This window comes from Eschrichtius robustus, chromosome 10, assembly GCF_028021215.1.
Source record: "Eschrichtius robustus isolate mEscRob2 chromosome 10, mEscRob2.pri, whole genome shotgun sequence".
NCBI lineage: Eukaryota > Metazoa > Chordata > Mammalia > Artiodactyla > Eschrichtiidae > Eschrichtius > Eschrichtius robustus.
This window is the reverse complement of record NC_090833.1, coordinates 74,170,198-74,185,272: the sequence shown is the minus strand read 5'-3', so window position 1 is coordinate 74,185,272 and position 15,075 is coordinate 74,170,198. Positions and strand designations below refer to the sequence as shown.

Below are 15,075 nucleotides of genomic sequence, written 5' to 3'. Positions count from 1 at the left end.
CCACGATAAGGATTATGATTCTAAATATTCTATTAAACATTTCGTTACGTTAAAAAAAATATGGGAAACCAGGACAACTCCTCTGGGACATGCGATGAAGCCTCTAAGTGGGAAATAAGAACAGGAAATCTTAATATGCCTGTAATTTTTCTAATCATGTCTTTATCTACCGGAACTCATATTATCTCACTTCCCTCACTTCCCTCCCCTTTAAACCTTTGCAAGATGGGTTTTAAAGGAAGTGATCAATTCCAGTTCATCATCCCTGAACGGAGATGAAGTTTCACTGGCAAGAAGGATCTAGGGTAGTAGCTTCCAGCCTTTCTAGCAGCAAACCTACTGCCCATTTCCCTGAAATACAAAACAATAATGGGAACAAGAAGTTAGAATTTCACTTACTGACAGTGTAAGATTCCGCGGGAGCAGAGATCAGTGCCTGCTGACCTGGCAGAGGACAGACTGCCTGTGGGTTGCTCCCAGCCCTGCCCCATCCCTGGCCAGGGAGCCTCAGAGTGGTTTGCACAAGGACCCTCAGCCCTGCTGGAGGCCATGAACGTGTCTTTCACTTTCTTAGGGAGTAGCACTATCTGTACACTAAAATAGAAAACAGCAGACTGAGATGATAACCATCAAACTGTCACAAAGTAATTTAAATTAAATTTTAAAATATGCAGACAAACAAATCAGACAGCACATTCCCTGGGAATGGAATGTAAAGCACATTTGCACTCGCAGATACTCCCCATTTAGTCCTGTTAGCAAGTATGTCTGTCCTAGCCTTCATTCTGTGGACTTCAATTACTATATTTTTCTAAATATGAATAGTCTTTTTCCTTAAGTCACATTCTGATGGATAGGTCTGTTTTGACACCCCTTCGTCTCATCTCTAGACAGATGCCTCTTGCTTGTGAGGTGGTGGGAAAAAAATTTTTTTTTGCAAGTCAGTGCTGTTAAAGCAGACAGGGCTCCTTCTCTTGGACTCTCCCCTGAAACCTCTAAATCTCTAAGCAACAATAGGCTCAGTTGACAGTCCTGATCTGAGATGTTTAAGAGGATTTTAGAAAAGATTTGGCTTTTGTTTGTTGTTTGTTGATATCTGGAATAACGGGAGAGTATTATTTCTAGTCTTTCAAACAAAAGCTTTCAGAGCTTGCTTTGAGAGTTAGGACTGGTGATTTGGGATGCTTCCATCTCATCCCACTCATTGGATCATCACTAATGTTACACTGCAGAGCTGGCCAAATGGTGGTATATTTCTCAGTAGCAAGTAAATAAAGGGAAGTAAATGACCAATAATTTATTCTACACTTGTTATAAGTAACTCAAATTACCTAGAAGAAACGAATGTGTCTCTATTATTACCTCATGCTGTAAAAAGATAAAGGTATATGGGAATAATTATTTTCAATTGCATAAAGAAAAATGTATATATCAATGCCTTTATATTTCATATATGTATAACATTTCATCCATTGAAAAACAGTAACAGATCCAAAACTTAATGTGTCATGTGGGTCATGATCTTAGTTCATGAGATTATGGATCTGGGGGAATATATTCAATGATTTGTCCAAAGTTAGCTAGAATTAACAGCGCAAGCAAAGAGGTATTGTTACCTCTTTCACTTAGCTACAGCTAAAATACTGAGTAATAACACTCAAACAGTTTAGGGGTATCCAAACAGTGTTGTCCTTGAAAGGTAAGAACTAGCCTCTACTCTTTGCTTTCTCAATAGCTTGTGGAAGAAATTGAAATTAGATCTTCCACACTTTAGTAGGGGAGCACTGCGTTGACAAAGTTTTAAAGATTGAATCCAAATTCAATCTTAGCAAGGAAGAAAGTGTGATTAGTGATATCTGCATAGGTACTGAAGGGGGAGGGAGCACTAGCCCTTGTGTCACTTATTTGCCATCTCTTATTGCCATATTATTGCCAACACATTGCTTATCCATTTTATCATTCAGCTGTCTATCCATCTACTTTAAAATGGTATATTGAACTTCAACTATATGAACTTCTGGGCTATATCCTAGGAAATTAGAATCTATGTTGTAGCCAAAATATACTCAAGAAAAATTAAAACCTAATATTATGCAGGACCAGCCTCTAATTTCCTTTCTCCTCTGTGTGGCCACTATTTCAGATGCATGCTTTTCAGATGTCCTCTTTTCACTCCATTATTCTCTTTTGAGGTACACAGTCTTCTCCCACTTCTTATTCTTTGCTTCTTCACAATCTCATGAAAATACTTTTCTCTCAGTCTGTAAATAATTACTCGTGAGCTCTTTGATGTAGTTTCCATTTAACTAAAAAGTGGTGACTGGGTGATTGTATCTGCTCAGTGTCCTCAGGGATGCTGAGGTAATTAACTCCACCTACTACACTGGCCACATTTTTGCCTATTGCTAAGTCCTCAGTGTTTTTTGTTTTTCTGTTGTTGTTGTTTTAATATATTCTAGCTGCTTCCTCATCAACTGCCTTTAAACTTCCCCTTTAATTTACTGCTGTCTGAGGTTTCATCCTGGGGAGAATCTAATGATACAGGATATGATTAGAAATGTAGACATTTTTTTTTACTCTTTAATTCTCTTATTCTTTCTTTCTTTCTCCTGTCTTTTTTTTTTTTTTTTTTTTGCTTAAGATTGAAGTTGCTTTGGGACTAGAAAAACATCATGTAGAATCAGTTCCCTAAACTCAAAAAGTTTTTAAAGTGCTTAGTCAACACTATAGTATTTTCTCCCAAGTCTTGTTATATTGTAGCCTAAATTCTACTGATTAGGTGGATTGTTGTTTCTTCTTGGTGAATCTCTCTCTAAATCTGGATATTTCCTGCAGATATGATCAAACTAAGCCACTGTTTATCAGTATTTGAACTCCAAAGTCCTCTTATTTTCCTAATATTTGAAAAATTAACCTTGGTAAAAATAAATTCAGTAGTAACTTCATTTTTAATAATCAAGAATTTTTATAAGTTAACAGCTGAAAAAAGAACTGTTGGTCACCTCTGGATTCATTTTTTATTCAACAAATATTTATTGAGCACCTATATTATCCTAGATAGTATAAAATGATAAACAAATCAGATATGGGCTCTGTTTCTTTGTATCTTACAGACTGGCAGAATAGATAAACAAAATGTAGTATTAAAATGGAACTTACAGATTAGTGGAAAATTTAATAAAATATAGTCAAGGCTAATTGTCAACATTCTGAAGTAAGCGAATAGAGTGAAGGGATAGACAGCAAAGATGGTTGTCATCTAGGAAAACCTTGATGGAAAGAATATTTAACTTGAGATCTAAATGATTTTTTTTAATCATGACAAGTCACACAGAGCAGAGGAAGAATACATTCCAATTAGATAGAAATGAATGTTCAAAATCTCTAAAGCAGGAAACAATTTGACAAGCTCCAAGAATTAAAAGAGGCCAGCATGGCTAGAGTGTAGTAGAAAAGTAGGTAATAAAAATAGATGAGTCTTAAGAAGTACGCAGGAGCCAGGGATTATTCAGGAATTTGTAGGCTATGATAAGAGTTTTAGATTTTATTGGAAGCATAATGGGAAGCCACTAGAGGGTTTTATGCAGAGAAACAGCATGCTCATATTCATGCTTGCAAAAAGTCACACTGGTGGCTCTGTGCACAAGGGATTTGATAGAGTAAATATTGAGACCAGCAAAGCAGTTGCAGCATAGGCCAGATGATAGAGGGTAGTGCTTTGGACTAATCTGTTGTCAGAGGAGATGCTGAGAAAAACCAAGATTTTTTAGAGGAAGAAATGAACAACTGGAGATGGATCTAGTACCAGGGGTGGGAATGATAGGGAAGAAGAAGGAATCAAAGAAGACAGCTGGCTTAAACCACAAGATGGATGGTGGTACTAATTGCTGAGATGGAGAAGTCTGGGAGCAAAACAGGTTAGGAGAGCAGGGCAGTGTAAGAGTTTCATTTTGAAAATATTGTTGGAAACACCTGTGAGATAGTCAAGAAAACACGTCAGGTGAGAATCAATGTATGAAGCTGTAACTCAGAAGCTGGAACTCAGAGTAGAATTTTGGGGCTGAGAGAGAAATTTGGAAAACACTAGCATAGAAAAAAAAATAAGGTTATTGGATTGGATGAAATATTTAATTAATATTTTTAATGATATAGGAATCCAGCATAATCTGAGAGCTTGTAAATTTAGAGATTACAATTGTAATGGCAATACATGTTCAAGTTCCTACAATGTGCTAGACACTTTATATATTTTAAGTTTTTAAAATACTGGTTCATAGTTGAATTTATTAAATACTACTTGATTGAATGAATGTACAGCCTTCACTAGAACAAATATTTTATCTCTTTGAAATATGGTAGAACTTGTCCTCATCTCAGCTGAAGTGCCACAACTAGACATTGATTATAGGCGCATACCTGTCTGAGAGGCTAAACCATATCGAGAACCTTCATCAAGGGATTTGAACTGGGAAACTGATTCACTGTCCTGTATATAAGAGGGCAGCATGATCAGAGAGAAGACTGGGGATATGAACATCTTGGAAGAGTCTAACAGAGAGTGTTTTCCCGAGGTTCCCGCTCCCTACATATTCTAAGTAAAAGTTCCTCAGAAGAGCCACAGCTAGATCATGTGAGTAGTCCACAGAATGGAAACTGACATTCAGCCTGGAGCAGAATACTCTAACTGCAGAAGCTGATATTCTTACTGTATGCTTCCACAGGTGGAGTGTAGTGAGACACTTGGTGTTTGTGGGACGCTGTTGCCTGGATAAATCTTAAAGGTTAAGGTTAGCTGAAGATGACTTCAGGAGGGTGGGTGAGGAGGTAAAGCATGGAAGAGAATAAACATCAATTTCACCCTCCTTTTCCATTAAGGCTGGTTAATTCCAATCTGGGGGGAATAGGTAGTGACAGTGCTGTGAGGAGATGAGAAACAGGGAATTGGATGAGCGTTTTAAGTTTTGGATTATATTGCAGTGGACTTTTAATATCTGAAAATGAGGACTGTTCATTAATATTCAGAAGTAGTTGTAAATTAATGGTTCTTCTCGAGATACTATATAAGGGAAGGGAAGGAAGAGTGACAGAATGGGTTTGAGGGGCAGTGGTAAAAGAAAAAATAAATTACTTGGTTTTTTGCACCCTTCTGAAGATAGCTGGTAGGTAACTTAGTTCTAATTAGAAATCATTCCCAGACTCCTATTACTACCTTCAGTGATGTGTACGTAGCTGGAGAACTCAGATTGAGCCAGAATCACTATTTTAGGTACATATGCTTAAGAATAAGAGGGCTCTATCTGTTCAAGGTTGATTTAAAAAAACAAAACACCCGGACCGGGCGCGCTGTGGTGGAGCCAGGGCCGGGGCGGGGGCCGGGCCGGGACCACGGGCGCTCCACACCTCGCCTGCCTGCATCCTCGGTCCCTCGCCTCCAGCCCGCTCCGGCCCCGGCCCCCGCACTCCTGCGGCCTGACTCCTGCCGGAAATGGAGCTCCCAGAATGCCTCTTCCCCGGCCGTGGTGAGCCCACTGGTCTCCAGGACGTGTTCCTGATTTGAGATGAAACCATGAAGAGAAGATAAAACAGATAATAATGCTTTTCCGCAATCGCTTCGTGCTGCGCTGCTGGCCTTCGTGAGCCTCAGCCTCCAGTTGTGAACCAGCACTGCCAACCACACAGGAGGTGTCTCAGGAATGTTTAAGTGAATGAATGAATCTACACCTGCTCTGGAAAGCAGGCTGACCCTAGTTCCCTATCCTTCTGGCGCTGTGTACTTGAAGCCGAGAAAATATCTCTGCAATGCCGGCAGTTGTGTTTTTGCTGCCACCTACCTGCCCTCCACTTTCCATCTCACCCGGATGGAGACAAGTGCTTGGCCCCCATCACCTCCTGGGACATCTCTGTGAGGAGGTGGCGTTGCTGTCCCTGTTTGCATGATGGAAGGAAGGGCAGGTGGCTGCGAGAGCAGGATGTTTGAATGTGCTTAGGGACGTGGGAAAGACTTGGCATTTGGAATAAGTGGTTTGAAGGGAAGAGGCTTTGAGCAAGTTTCTCTGCTTCACCTCCAATTTGTGACATATTCCATGCACACATCTACTGCATATGACAGGCACTTCTAATAGTAAAGAGAATTAAAAATACTCACTTTATCCTAACAGCATAGGGAAAGAGGTTAAGAGAAGATACTTGTTTAAAGTTTAAAGATACTCCAGATGGTTAATGAAGTGTTAAAAAAAAAAAAAAGAATCTTTTCCAGAAAGTGTGTTAGGACTGTCATTCATTTAATTGTTTATAACTTTTCATTAAAAACTTTCCATCCTGTCATTGGAGAGGTAGGATGTTACAATCAACCTTGATTGTTATTCTGAGACCCTGACAGATTCTGAGACGTGAATGTGGGTTACTTGTGCTTGCTGTGTTTCTCTTGCATGAGGTGGTTTCCGCATCACTGAATTGGCCTGTGTGTTTCGCTTATATAACTCTTCTGAAAGTACCTTCTGTTTTAGGAGAGCCAATTTTCAGCCGTACTTTTTTTAGGGAAAATTTTGCAGGGTAAATTGGCCTGCCTGGGTCTGATGTCTTTATTCTTGAATACGTTGAAATTCGGGAAGATATTAAGATATGAACGTTCTTACTGCTCTTCTGCTTCTAGATAAACTGTAACTTTGGAATTTAATAATTTCTGTGACGATCGAGTTAAATTGCTTTATTTTTTAATTGCTTTATTGGTTGCTAATTATTATGGTGTAAGAAACTGGACTAATTCATAATACAAAGGTGTCTGCTTAAGTAACACTTATATTTTCATCCTTACCCTAAAATATATGGCCTTTTTTCTTAAAATAAAATAAAATAAACAAAACAAACAAACAAAAAACTGTTTCATTGGCATGAAATCAAACATAGAGAAAATGCTGGAAATATGCAGAGTGATCTCTTGCATTTTCTTTTCTATTATCAATTTCACCATGGCTTTCTGAAGATTGAGACCAATAATTATAGTAAGAAGTGGGGTATACTGATTGTCCCAGAAAGGTCTCCAGTAGACCTTTCTGTGATAATGGAAATGCTCTCTATCTGTTCAATCCATCATGATAGCCACTAAGCCACATGTGACTACTGAGAACCTGAAATGTAGCTAGCGTAACCTAAGAACTAATTTTTAAATTTTATTTAATTTTAATTCATTTAAACTGAAATTTAGATAGCCACCTGTGGCTAGTGTACAGCACAGGTCCAGACCCTTTAAGGAATAATGCTAATCTACAAACATGTAGCATGGAGACGCTACTTTAGAACTAACAAAGACATTTCCCACTTTAAAAAGTCTCCATTTTGGACTTGTTTTGGCCAAGTGTTCTGTGTGGATACCTTTTGCTCTTAGCTACATTACTTTCTGCTTAACCTATAATGCTCTTGCCCTCTTTTATTAGTCTGGCTAGTGCTTTTATATTTAAAGGAAGGAGGGTCTTTCCCCCACTATAGAAAGTATCCTAATTAAGACAGATAAGTCATGCTGCTTTTGTTTATGTCACAATTTTCCCTGTAGCTAGAATTAAATGATGCTGTCAAAGGGCAATGCCAGTGTTTGATGGCTTTTAATATTTTTGTCCATATCAAAAGATTAAATAAATGTAATCAATATTCTCAATTCCTAACTCTCTAGTAATTATTCCAATAAAGAGATATTCATGCTACCAAGCATCAATACGTGCTCTTCATAGCCCTAATAAATCTGCTCCCAGAAAATAAAACCGTGTTCAGCTAGGGCTTTAGAGAGAATGTTAGCAAACCCCGAGCTCAGAATGTGATTAACTAAGTTTTTCAGCACATGGAGCTTACAAAATATGCATTTTTAAAACCCAAACATTTAATGAGAACTATCAAAAAATAAAAATCATATCTGCAAAGGGGCTGCATATTATATTTGGGGCAGCTCCTTAAGCAAATAACTCATATGGGGAGTTTAAATACCACTGGCTCTTCACAAGAACTCATTCTATAAATGTCTGATAAAATAAAAACAACAAATTAATAATAGTATCAAGAGTTAATGTGTAATCCTTGCTGGCTGACTCTATTTTAAGATTTTTAAGAGCTCTTCCCAAGAACCCCATGAGGTAGATACTACTTTATTCCATTGTACAAATGAGGCAACTGTGGCTTCAGAAGGCTGCCCAGGGTCATACATCTGGAGTGGGAGGGTTGTGGTGTTTATGAAATCTGGGTATGTATGTCTTACTCCAAAACCTGTACCTCTTACTTATTACATATTCAAAAATCTACATATAAAGACCCACTATATATTAAGATAAGTCTTTAACAAGGCTTGTCATTAACAAGGCAGTGCCAGCCTCCTTCCTAGTTCAGTCTGAAAATTATCAGCATTCTAAAAACCTTTTTTGGTGAGTTTCAATTAGCTCAGCTCTTGGATATATAGGTTAACTTTATTGACTTATTAAATGGTTAAAGTTTTACTTGGCAAAATCTTCCTTTAAGATTATATAAGAGAATGAGGAATTAATGCTTTCAATATCCTAGTCATTCAAGAAATATTTGTATCGCACTCTCACACACACACGCACAATATAAGCTGCTCCAGGAACTCATATCTTGTACAGATTTTCTTGTACAAGAAATATTAACTTGTACACGAAATATGAACACAAGAAATATTAACTCGTATCTTGTACAGATCTACTTGTACAAGAAGGACCTCAGCATCAATTTACTGGAACAGGTATTGCAGTACGTTATCAATGTCTAAAAGAGGGGAAAACACCTTGAGTTCAGGGGATCTAAGACAAATGTATGAAATGGTAGGGTATAAACTTTCCCTGGATGGATTCTTTACAATCCAGATAAGTGAGACAAAAAATGAAACGTACTGTATGAACAACAAGGATTTATTTCTCATAGTTCCATAGTTCAGAGGCTGGAAAGTCCAAGAACAAGGTGCCAGTTGACTCAGCTCCCCAGTGAGGGCTCTCTTCCTGGCTTGCAGATGGCCAACTTTCGACTGTGTACTCACAAGGTGGAAAGAGAGAGGGGAAGGAAGCTTTCTGATGTCCTTTCTTTTATGGGCACTAATTCCATCAGAAGAGAGTCTCACCCTCATGACCTCCTCTAAACCTAATTACTTCCCAAAAGCCCCATCTCCAAATACCATCACATTAGCAATTAGGGCTTTGACATATGAATTTTGGAGGGGGTACAATTCAGTCCACAGACCATGCATTACACCCAAACTCCAGGACAAAAGACTCTCGGTAGCAGCATGAATACAGCAGCAGAGGAATAATGGAAGGTAAGCACAGAAACACCCAGGGCATCCTGCCAGACTAAGGAGTTCAACATAATTATACAACCGACCTTGGTCAAAGTTGTTAACCAAGTTCATTTAATGATATATTATAGGATGTTTTAAGGAGAGAGGCAACAGAGGCATTTGATATAGGATGACTTGTCCCAATGTGAGTGTGCCATAAATTACCTTAACATATGATTCATTTGATAAGAAATGTGGTTCAAAATGGAGAAGTGAGAGTCAAATAAGTATGACAATAAAAGAATCTTAGAAATCAACTGGGGATACAGGAAACTATGTATGTAATAGGGCCTCTTTCTCAAGCCAGCACTTAGAAATATATACCAGAGAGTGTATATGCGGAAAAAAATAAAAATAAAGAAAACTTGTTTGGAGGATGGGAGAAAGGGGGCAATGAACTCAGCTGTCATTCAAAGTTGGTTTTGAGAAGTACTAAAGTGGAAGTGTAAGGCGAAAAAAACAGTGCCACTCCAGTTTGCTGACAGCTTTTCTTAACTCCAGTATTTACAAAAATGTTGGTGTGAGGCATTATATTAAGAAGCACAATGACTGTCACCTCATCTATTCATCTTTTTTCTCTTACGTAAAATGAAATACAAGTTGTTGAATAGTTAGAGAATGGGCAGTGAGGGTGTGGAGAGAGAAAAAAATTGATAATAATACTTATAAAAAGTCCCCTTTTTAGTCCCCCAAAAACTAAAAAGTTGCTGTTTCAGGGAAATAGCAAAATCAAGTACTCTAAATTACCTACTTCCACTTTTTCTGCTCTTTTACTACAAATTTTATAACCTTAGTCAAGGAATAATCTTTGGCATTAGAGTTTTCTAAACACGAAGTGCACATAGTCCGTTGGAGTTTTTATTTTTATTTATAAAACGGTCACATTTATTATAGGGGAATTCTTATCTCTTTTTCTTGAGTAGGAGTAGCTTAAAGAACAATAATTACAATGTCAGAAAAAAGCAATCTGTGTCCTTTGAGCCTTTTTTCTCTTTAGTAAGCAAGTAATTTTACTGCTTACAAGCTCCCATTTTTCAAAGAAAGCACAAGTGTTTATTTTATGTATATTTTCTAATTAAGAGCTTATGTTTTTCTATATTCTCTTCTTTGAAGGATAATTGCTTTTAAATTTTATCATTTCCATAATTTTTTTCTTTAAGATTTCTTCATTTTACTTTCATATATATGTTATATTATTTGTGCAATAATATTTTCATATGTAGTCTACTAACAAATAATAGTCGGTAGAACGATTTTTACTAACTTTTGTCCTACTATATTTAGAAATGCTGTAATGTTCATCATCAGGTATACAATTCTTGACAGTATTCTAAGTGAATTTAAATATATTTAAATACAAGGAATAATTTGGGCAGTGATCATTTTAGTAACTCTATTCCAAATCATCTTTCAATTTAGAGATTACATCCATTGTCTCTACCTCCTATTTGGGAAGATGGGTGGAATCTCCATTAACCCTAAGGTGAATGTTCATTGTTGCTTTGCACAGATAACCTTCATGATTGTGATTGATAATTTTTGCTGGATCAATTTTCTCTCCCCACCCTGGTTTTTTCTTTTTTTTTTTTCTTTTTGCCCTTTTCTTTCTTCCCCTCCTTCTTTTAGTAAAATAAAAATAGTTATATATGCCACGTGCCTGCAGAGTGGCAGAATTAGTGGATTCTGTCTTTTGGGAGTATATACATATAATCAGATTAGTTACTGTAAAATACATAAAACAAGCTGACAATTTTACTGGATCTTCTTCTGCTTAATGAGTTTTACCTGCTTTTCATGATATTTTATATTACTTCATTAATTTATCAAGGCAAAAGAGAGCACTTTGGGGTTGGATCAGGGGTAGAGAGTAGGACATGGAGGCCTTCTCATATAACCAGTGTCAGTGTTCTTTAGGAAACTGAGTATAGTTCATTACAGTGGTTAGGTACAAAAATTTACGAGATATTCTACAAAGGAAACAAAGCAGCTTTAATCTGATAAATTGTAAAAAGAGAATACTAGTAGATTTACTAATGTAAGGGTAAGAAAAGTGAAGCCAACAAAAAATAAAAGACACTAGTACTCAATTCATAACACCCAAGGGGTGACTGAATCTTTCTTATGCAGTTTCTCTAACTTGTGTGGCATATCTATCTTCTTATCTCAGGGCTCCCTAAAGCTCTTGTCTAAAATCGGGAACTAATCACCTTTCCTTACACACCAGCATTTTTTCTTGCAGTCTCTATACACACTATGGGAAAAAACTTATTTTTTGTTCAATAATACATAGAAAAGTTGGTGTATGTCTGCAACAAAGTTTTCACCATCTACTTTTAATGGAAATTAAGAATGATATGGTCTTTTCTTTCATAAAACTAAATTTATATTTCTTAAAATTCTGAAGTTATATATCCTACTTTTTGATTTCATGAAATGATAATGACAATTGAGAGATTGTGTTTGTGTTTGTGGTGTTTTAGGATAAAAGTTGAATAATTCTGTCTTTTCCCCTAGTTACTTACCTTTATTTGTACTGTTCAAGGAAAACCCCAACTGTGAACCAGGTTTCTTAAATGCTCTTCTATTTCCTTTACTTGTTCCGGTGGTTTGAAGTCTTCAGTTAACCTAAGAATTACCTGGGACCTTGTTGAAAATATAGATTCTGGCTAACACCTCTCTCTCCCATGAGATTCTGGCATCAGTCTTATCCTTAATTTACTTTGCAATTATCCAATTATTGTGTAAGTTGAGTCCCTTAGAAACTAAGAGTGTGATTCATTCAATGAGCTGTATCCACCCAGAAATTTTGGAATTTACTGAGTAAAGTTTCTTGAACGTGTGAGACACATTTTGAGTTTCATAGGTTTTGTTAACAGACCTGAGCACATCAAGTACGTATAAGCTTGTTTCTATAGACTTGCAAACAATTTGCCAAGTGGAACCCTGGCTGTCCACAAACTGGGAAATGCCTATATTCTTTTGAGAGCTACCCGTTCCCACTTGAGGGCCTCATGACAGGTGCTCAGCTCCACTCTGTTGAATGTTTCCTTAAGCTTAGAGGTGGGTTAAACTGCTGGGTTCTAAATAAACCCGTTATAGCTTTTCAACGTGCCCCATAAAGCTGTCCCAGAACTTCTCATTGTATTATTATTTGCTTTGAGATTGCCCTGTAAAAGGCAAGGTAACTGGTGGTTGCGCTGGAGACAGGGCGAGGCCGGCTGGCTCCTGCAGTGCCCTGGCCCGCGCCGAAGAGCCCTGGCAGAGCCCGGCCGAGGATACACGCTTTTCCCCGCGCTGCCGAAGGGCTGAGCCGCAGGGCGCTCCCCAGGGGCACTGTGTGTGAGCCGGCCTGGAGATCGCAGGCCCAGGGGGGCAGCTCCACCCGAGGAGACAAGACACGCCTCAAACCGGGCAAACTCCCGGCCTCCTCTGGCCCCAAGCCAGCAGCCGCCGCCCGCCACCTCCTCTCCTCCTGCGCTGTTGCCCCGACTGCCCTGCCGGGCCCCGAACTCGCTGGCGCCTGGGCGCGCGGCCCCTCGGCCCAAGGGGCTGGCGACGCGGTTGGGACGATGTGGCGCATGCGTGGTGGCGCCACCAGGCGCGGGAGCTGCGGCGGAGGGGACAGCCGCGGGCAGGGCCGCCCGGGCCGCGTTCGTGGGGGTGGCGGCAGCGGGGGCTGGCGAGGCCGCGCGGGCGGCGCCCGACAGCAGCTGGAGGAGCGGTTCGCCGACTTGGCAGCGAGCCACCTAGAGGCCATCCGCGCGCGGGACGAGCGGGACCGACAGAACGCGCGGCTGCGTGAGGAGAACGCCCGACTGAGGCTCGAGAACCGGCGGCTGAAGCGCGAGAACCGCAGCCTCTTCCGTCAGGCCTTGCGGCTCCCCGGCGAGGGTGATGACGGGGCGTACGCGGAGGCGGCGAGGGCGACCCCGGGCCCCGAGGAGGCCAGCACGAACAGGAGGGCTAGGGGCGGCGGCCCCGAGGACGAGCAGGGCAGCCCCAGGGCCCTGAGAGCCCGGCTTGAGAAGCTGGAGGCCATGTACCGCCGGGCCCTGATGCAGTTGCACGTCGAACAGCGGGGGCCGCGCCCGCGTGGGGACAAGGAGGAGCCCTGTCCACGCAGACCCGACTCAGGCCAGCGAACCCCGGAGCCGGAGCCCGAGCCATCGGAACCCTGGCTGTAGCCGGAGGCCGCAGCCCGGGGGAGGCGGGGCTTCGCGCGGGCCCCTCCTCCTCCGTTCACGGTTGCCCCCAGCTAGCGCGCGCCTGAGCCGCGCGCTCCCGCCTCCTGCCTGGCCCGGTCACTTCCGGGGGCGCGTCGCGTTCGGGCGGCAGAGGCCGAGAAGGGCGCTGGGCCATCTGAGTCCCTGCGTGTACAAAGCAACTTTCTCTGGCCGCTGCTCGTTTCCGTAGAGAGAGGCCAGGCAGCGGAGGGGCGGGTTTTAAAACAGCAAGAAATGGGTGCCAGTCAACACGTCCTGATGCCTGAACTTTTCTGAGTGTTGTGAGGACCTGTGGTATTTTTTCCCTCTGTTTTGGTTCTTTGAGGGATGAATAATACATTTTGAATTGGTTGAGTTTGTTCATTCTTCAGTCTCCCAAAGCCTCCAGCCGCTCTCTCTTATGTGGCCAACATTCTAAGTATTTGGTTTGTTTTTATAAGTCGGTGTTACTTGGATAGCCTATGAAGTACCACCCTTTTATGAAAAAAGTGATATATATAATTTAGAAACTCATGTCTGCCCTGGCTCTGGTCTTTATACATCTAATATATACTGATTTGTTTACCCCACTCTGCTCCCCTCCCCCAGCCCTGGGAATTTTTAAACTATCTGCCTATAGTAATTCTTTGATCGGCAAATAAATTTGGTGCACTGAAAATAACCTAAAGCTATCCCACGACTGTTATTTAAAGTGTGTGAAATGTTTCCACGTTTCTTTAAGAAATATACATGTATGTATATATTATACCTATTTTTAATATCAACTTGATTAGCCTTTGTAAACTTAATTTTCTTTTCGCTTTATGAAACAGTGATCTTTTAAAATAATCTAAAGATTAGACAGTCTAAACATTTTATATTTTTTATACGTTTTAGACTTGACAGCATAGCAGACAGCTACTTTGCCTAATATTGCTAATGTTTAAGAATTTTTAAGAAATTATGAATTATATGTATATCAGAAGTCCCAAAACAAAGTGATTTAAGTCTCAGTTGTAATTTCAGTGCAGGAAAAAAAAAATGTGATTATCTTAAATATTCTAAAATCAGTTGATTGTACTTTGTTAATGAATAACACCTTTGCCTAGTAATGAAGAGGATACCATTGTACCTGGTAAAAATCATAGGTGTAAAAGGGTGTTTAAGTGGTGGAGAACACTTCAGTTTAAGGAGGCAGAAAAAAATGGAAGAGTTTCTGTTACAGCTAGAAAAAAATCATGAGTTAGAATGTTTGTTTTATTTGTGGAATATTCCAGAAGTTTCATAGTATATATTATAAAACAAGTTGCCAAAGAAAGTAGTGTTGAGATTTTTTCTAATCCTGGGTATTGAAGACACTTTGGGCATTTTGCTTAAAAGTAATTGATAGTTTTGAACATTAAAATCTTCCCCTATGACCAAGAAATATGAGAAGAAACTTGGTGAGAATAAGTAGGTATATGAAAAGTATTTCTATCCCCTTTACGTCGTTTTCTAATAGCGAAAGAATTAAAACATTTTTAGGAGGCAGTAGGAATTGAAGAA

The 15,075-nt window shown here is 39.9% G+C and overlaps 1 protein-coding gene and 1 long non-coding RNA gene across 2 annotated transcripts in view; both read left to right on the top strand.

Moving 5' to 3' along the window:
• The window catches only part of LOC137770642 (uncharacterized), a 629,331-nt gene that overhangs the window by 351,352 nt on the left and 262,904 nt on the right, over positions 1-15,075 (top strand). The window lies entirely within an intron of this gene.
• On the top strand, positions 12,711-14,212 carry TUSC1 (tumor suppressor candidate 1). The gene has a single exon (XM_068552713.1). It carries the CDS (start codon positions 12,898-12,900, stop codon positions 13,510-13,512), a length of 615 nt encoding a protein of 204 aa, XP_068408814.1. The 5' UTR covers positions 12,711-12,897; the 3' UTR covers positions 13,513-14,212.

Excerpts from the sequence above, each read along its gene's own strand:
- TUSC1 (XM_068552713.1), top strand. The coding sequence starts at position 12,898 with ATGTGGCGCATGCGTGGTGGCGCCACCAGGCGCGGGAGCTGCGGCGGA.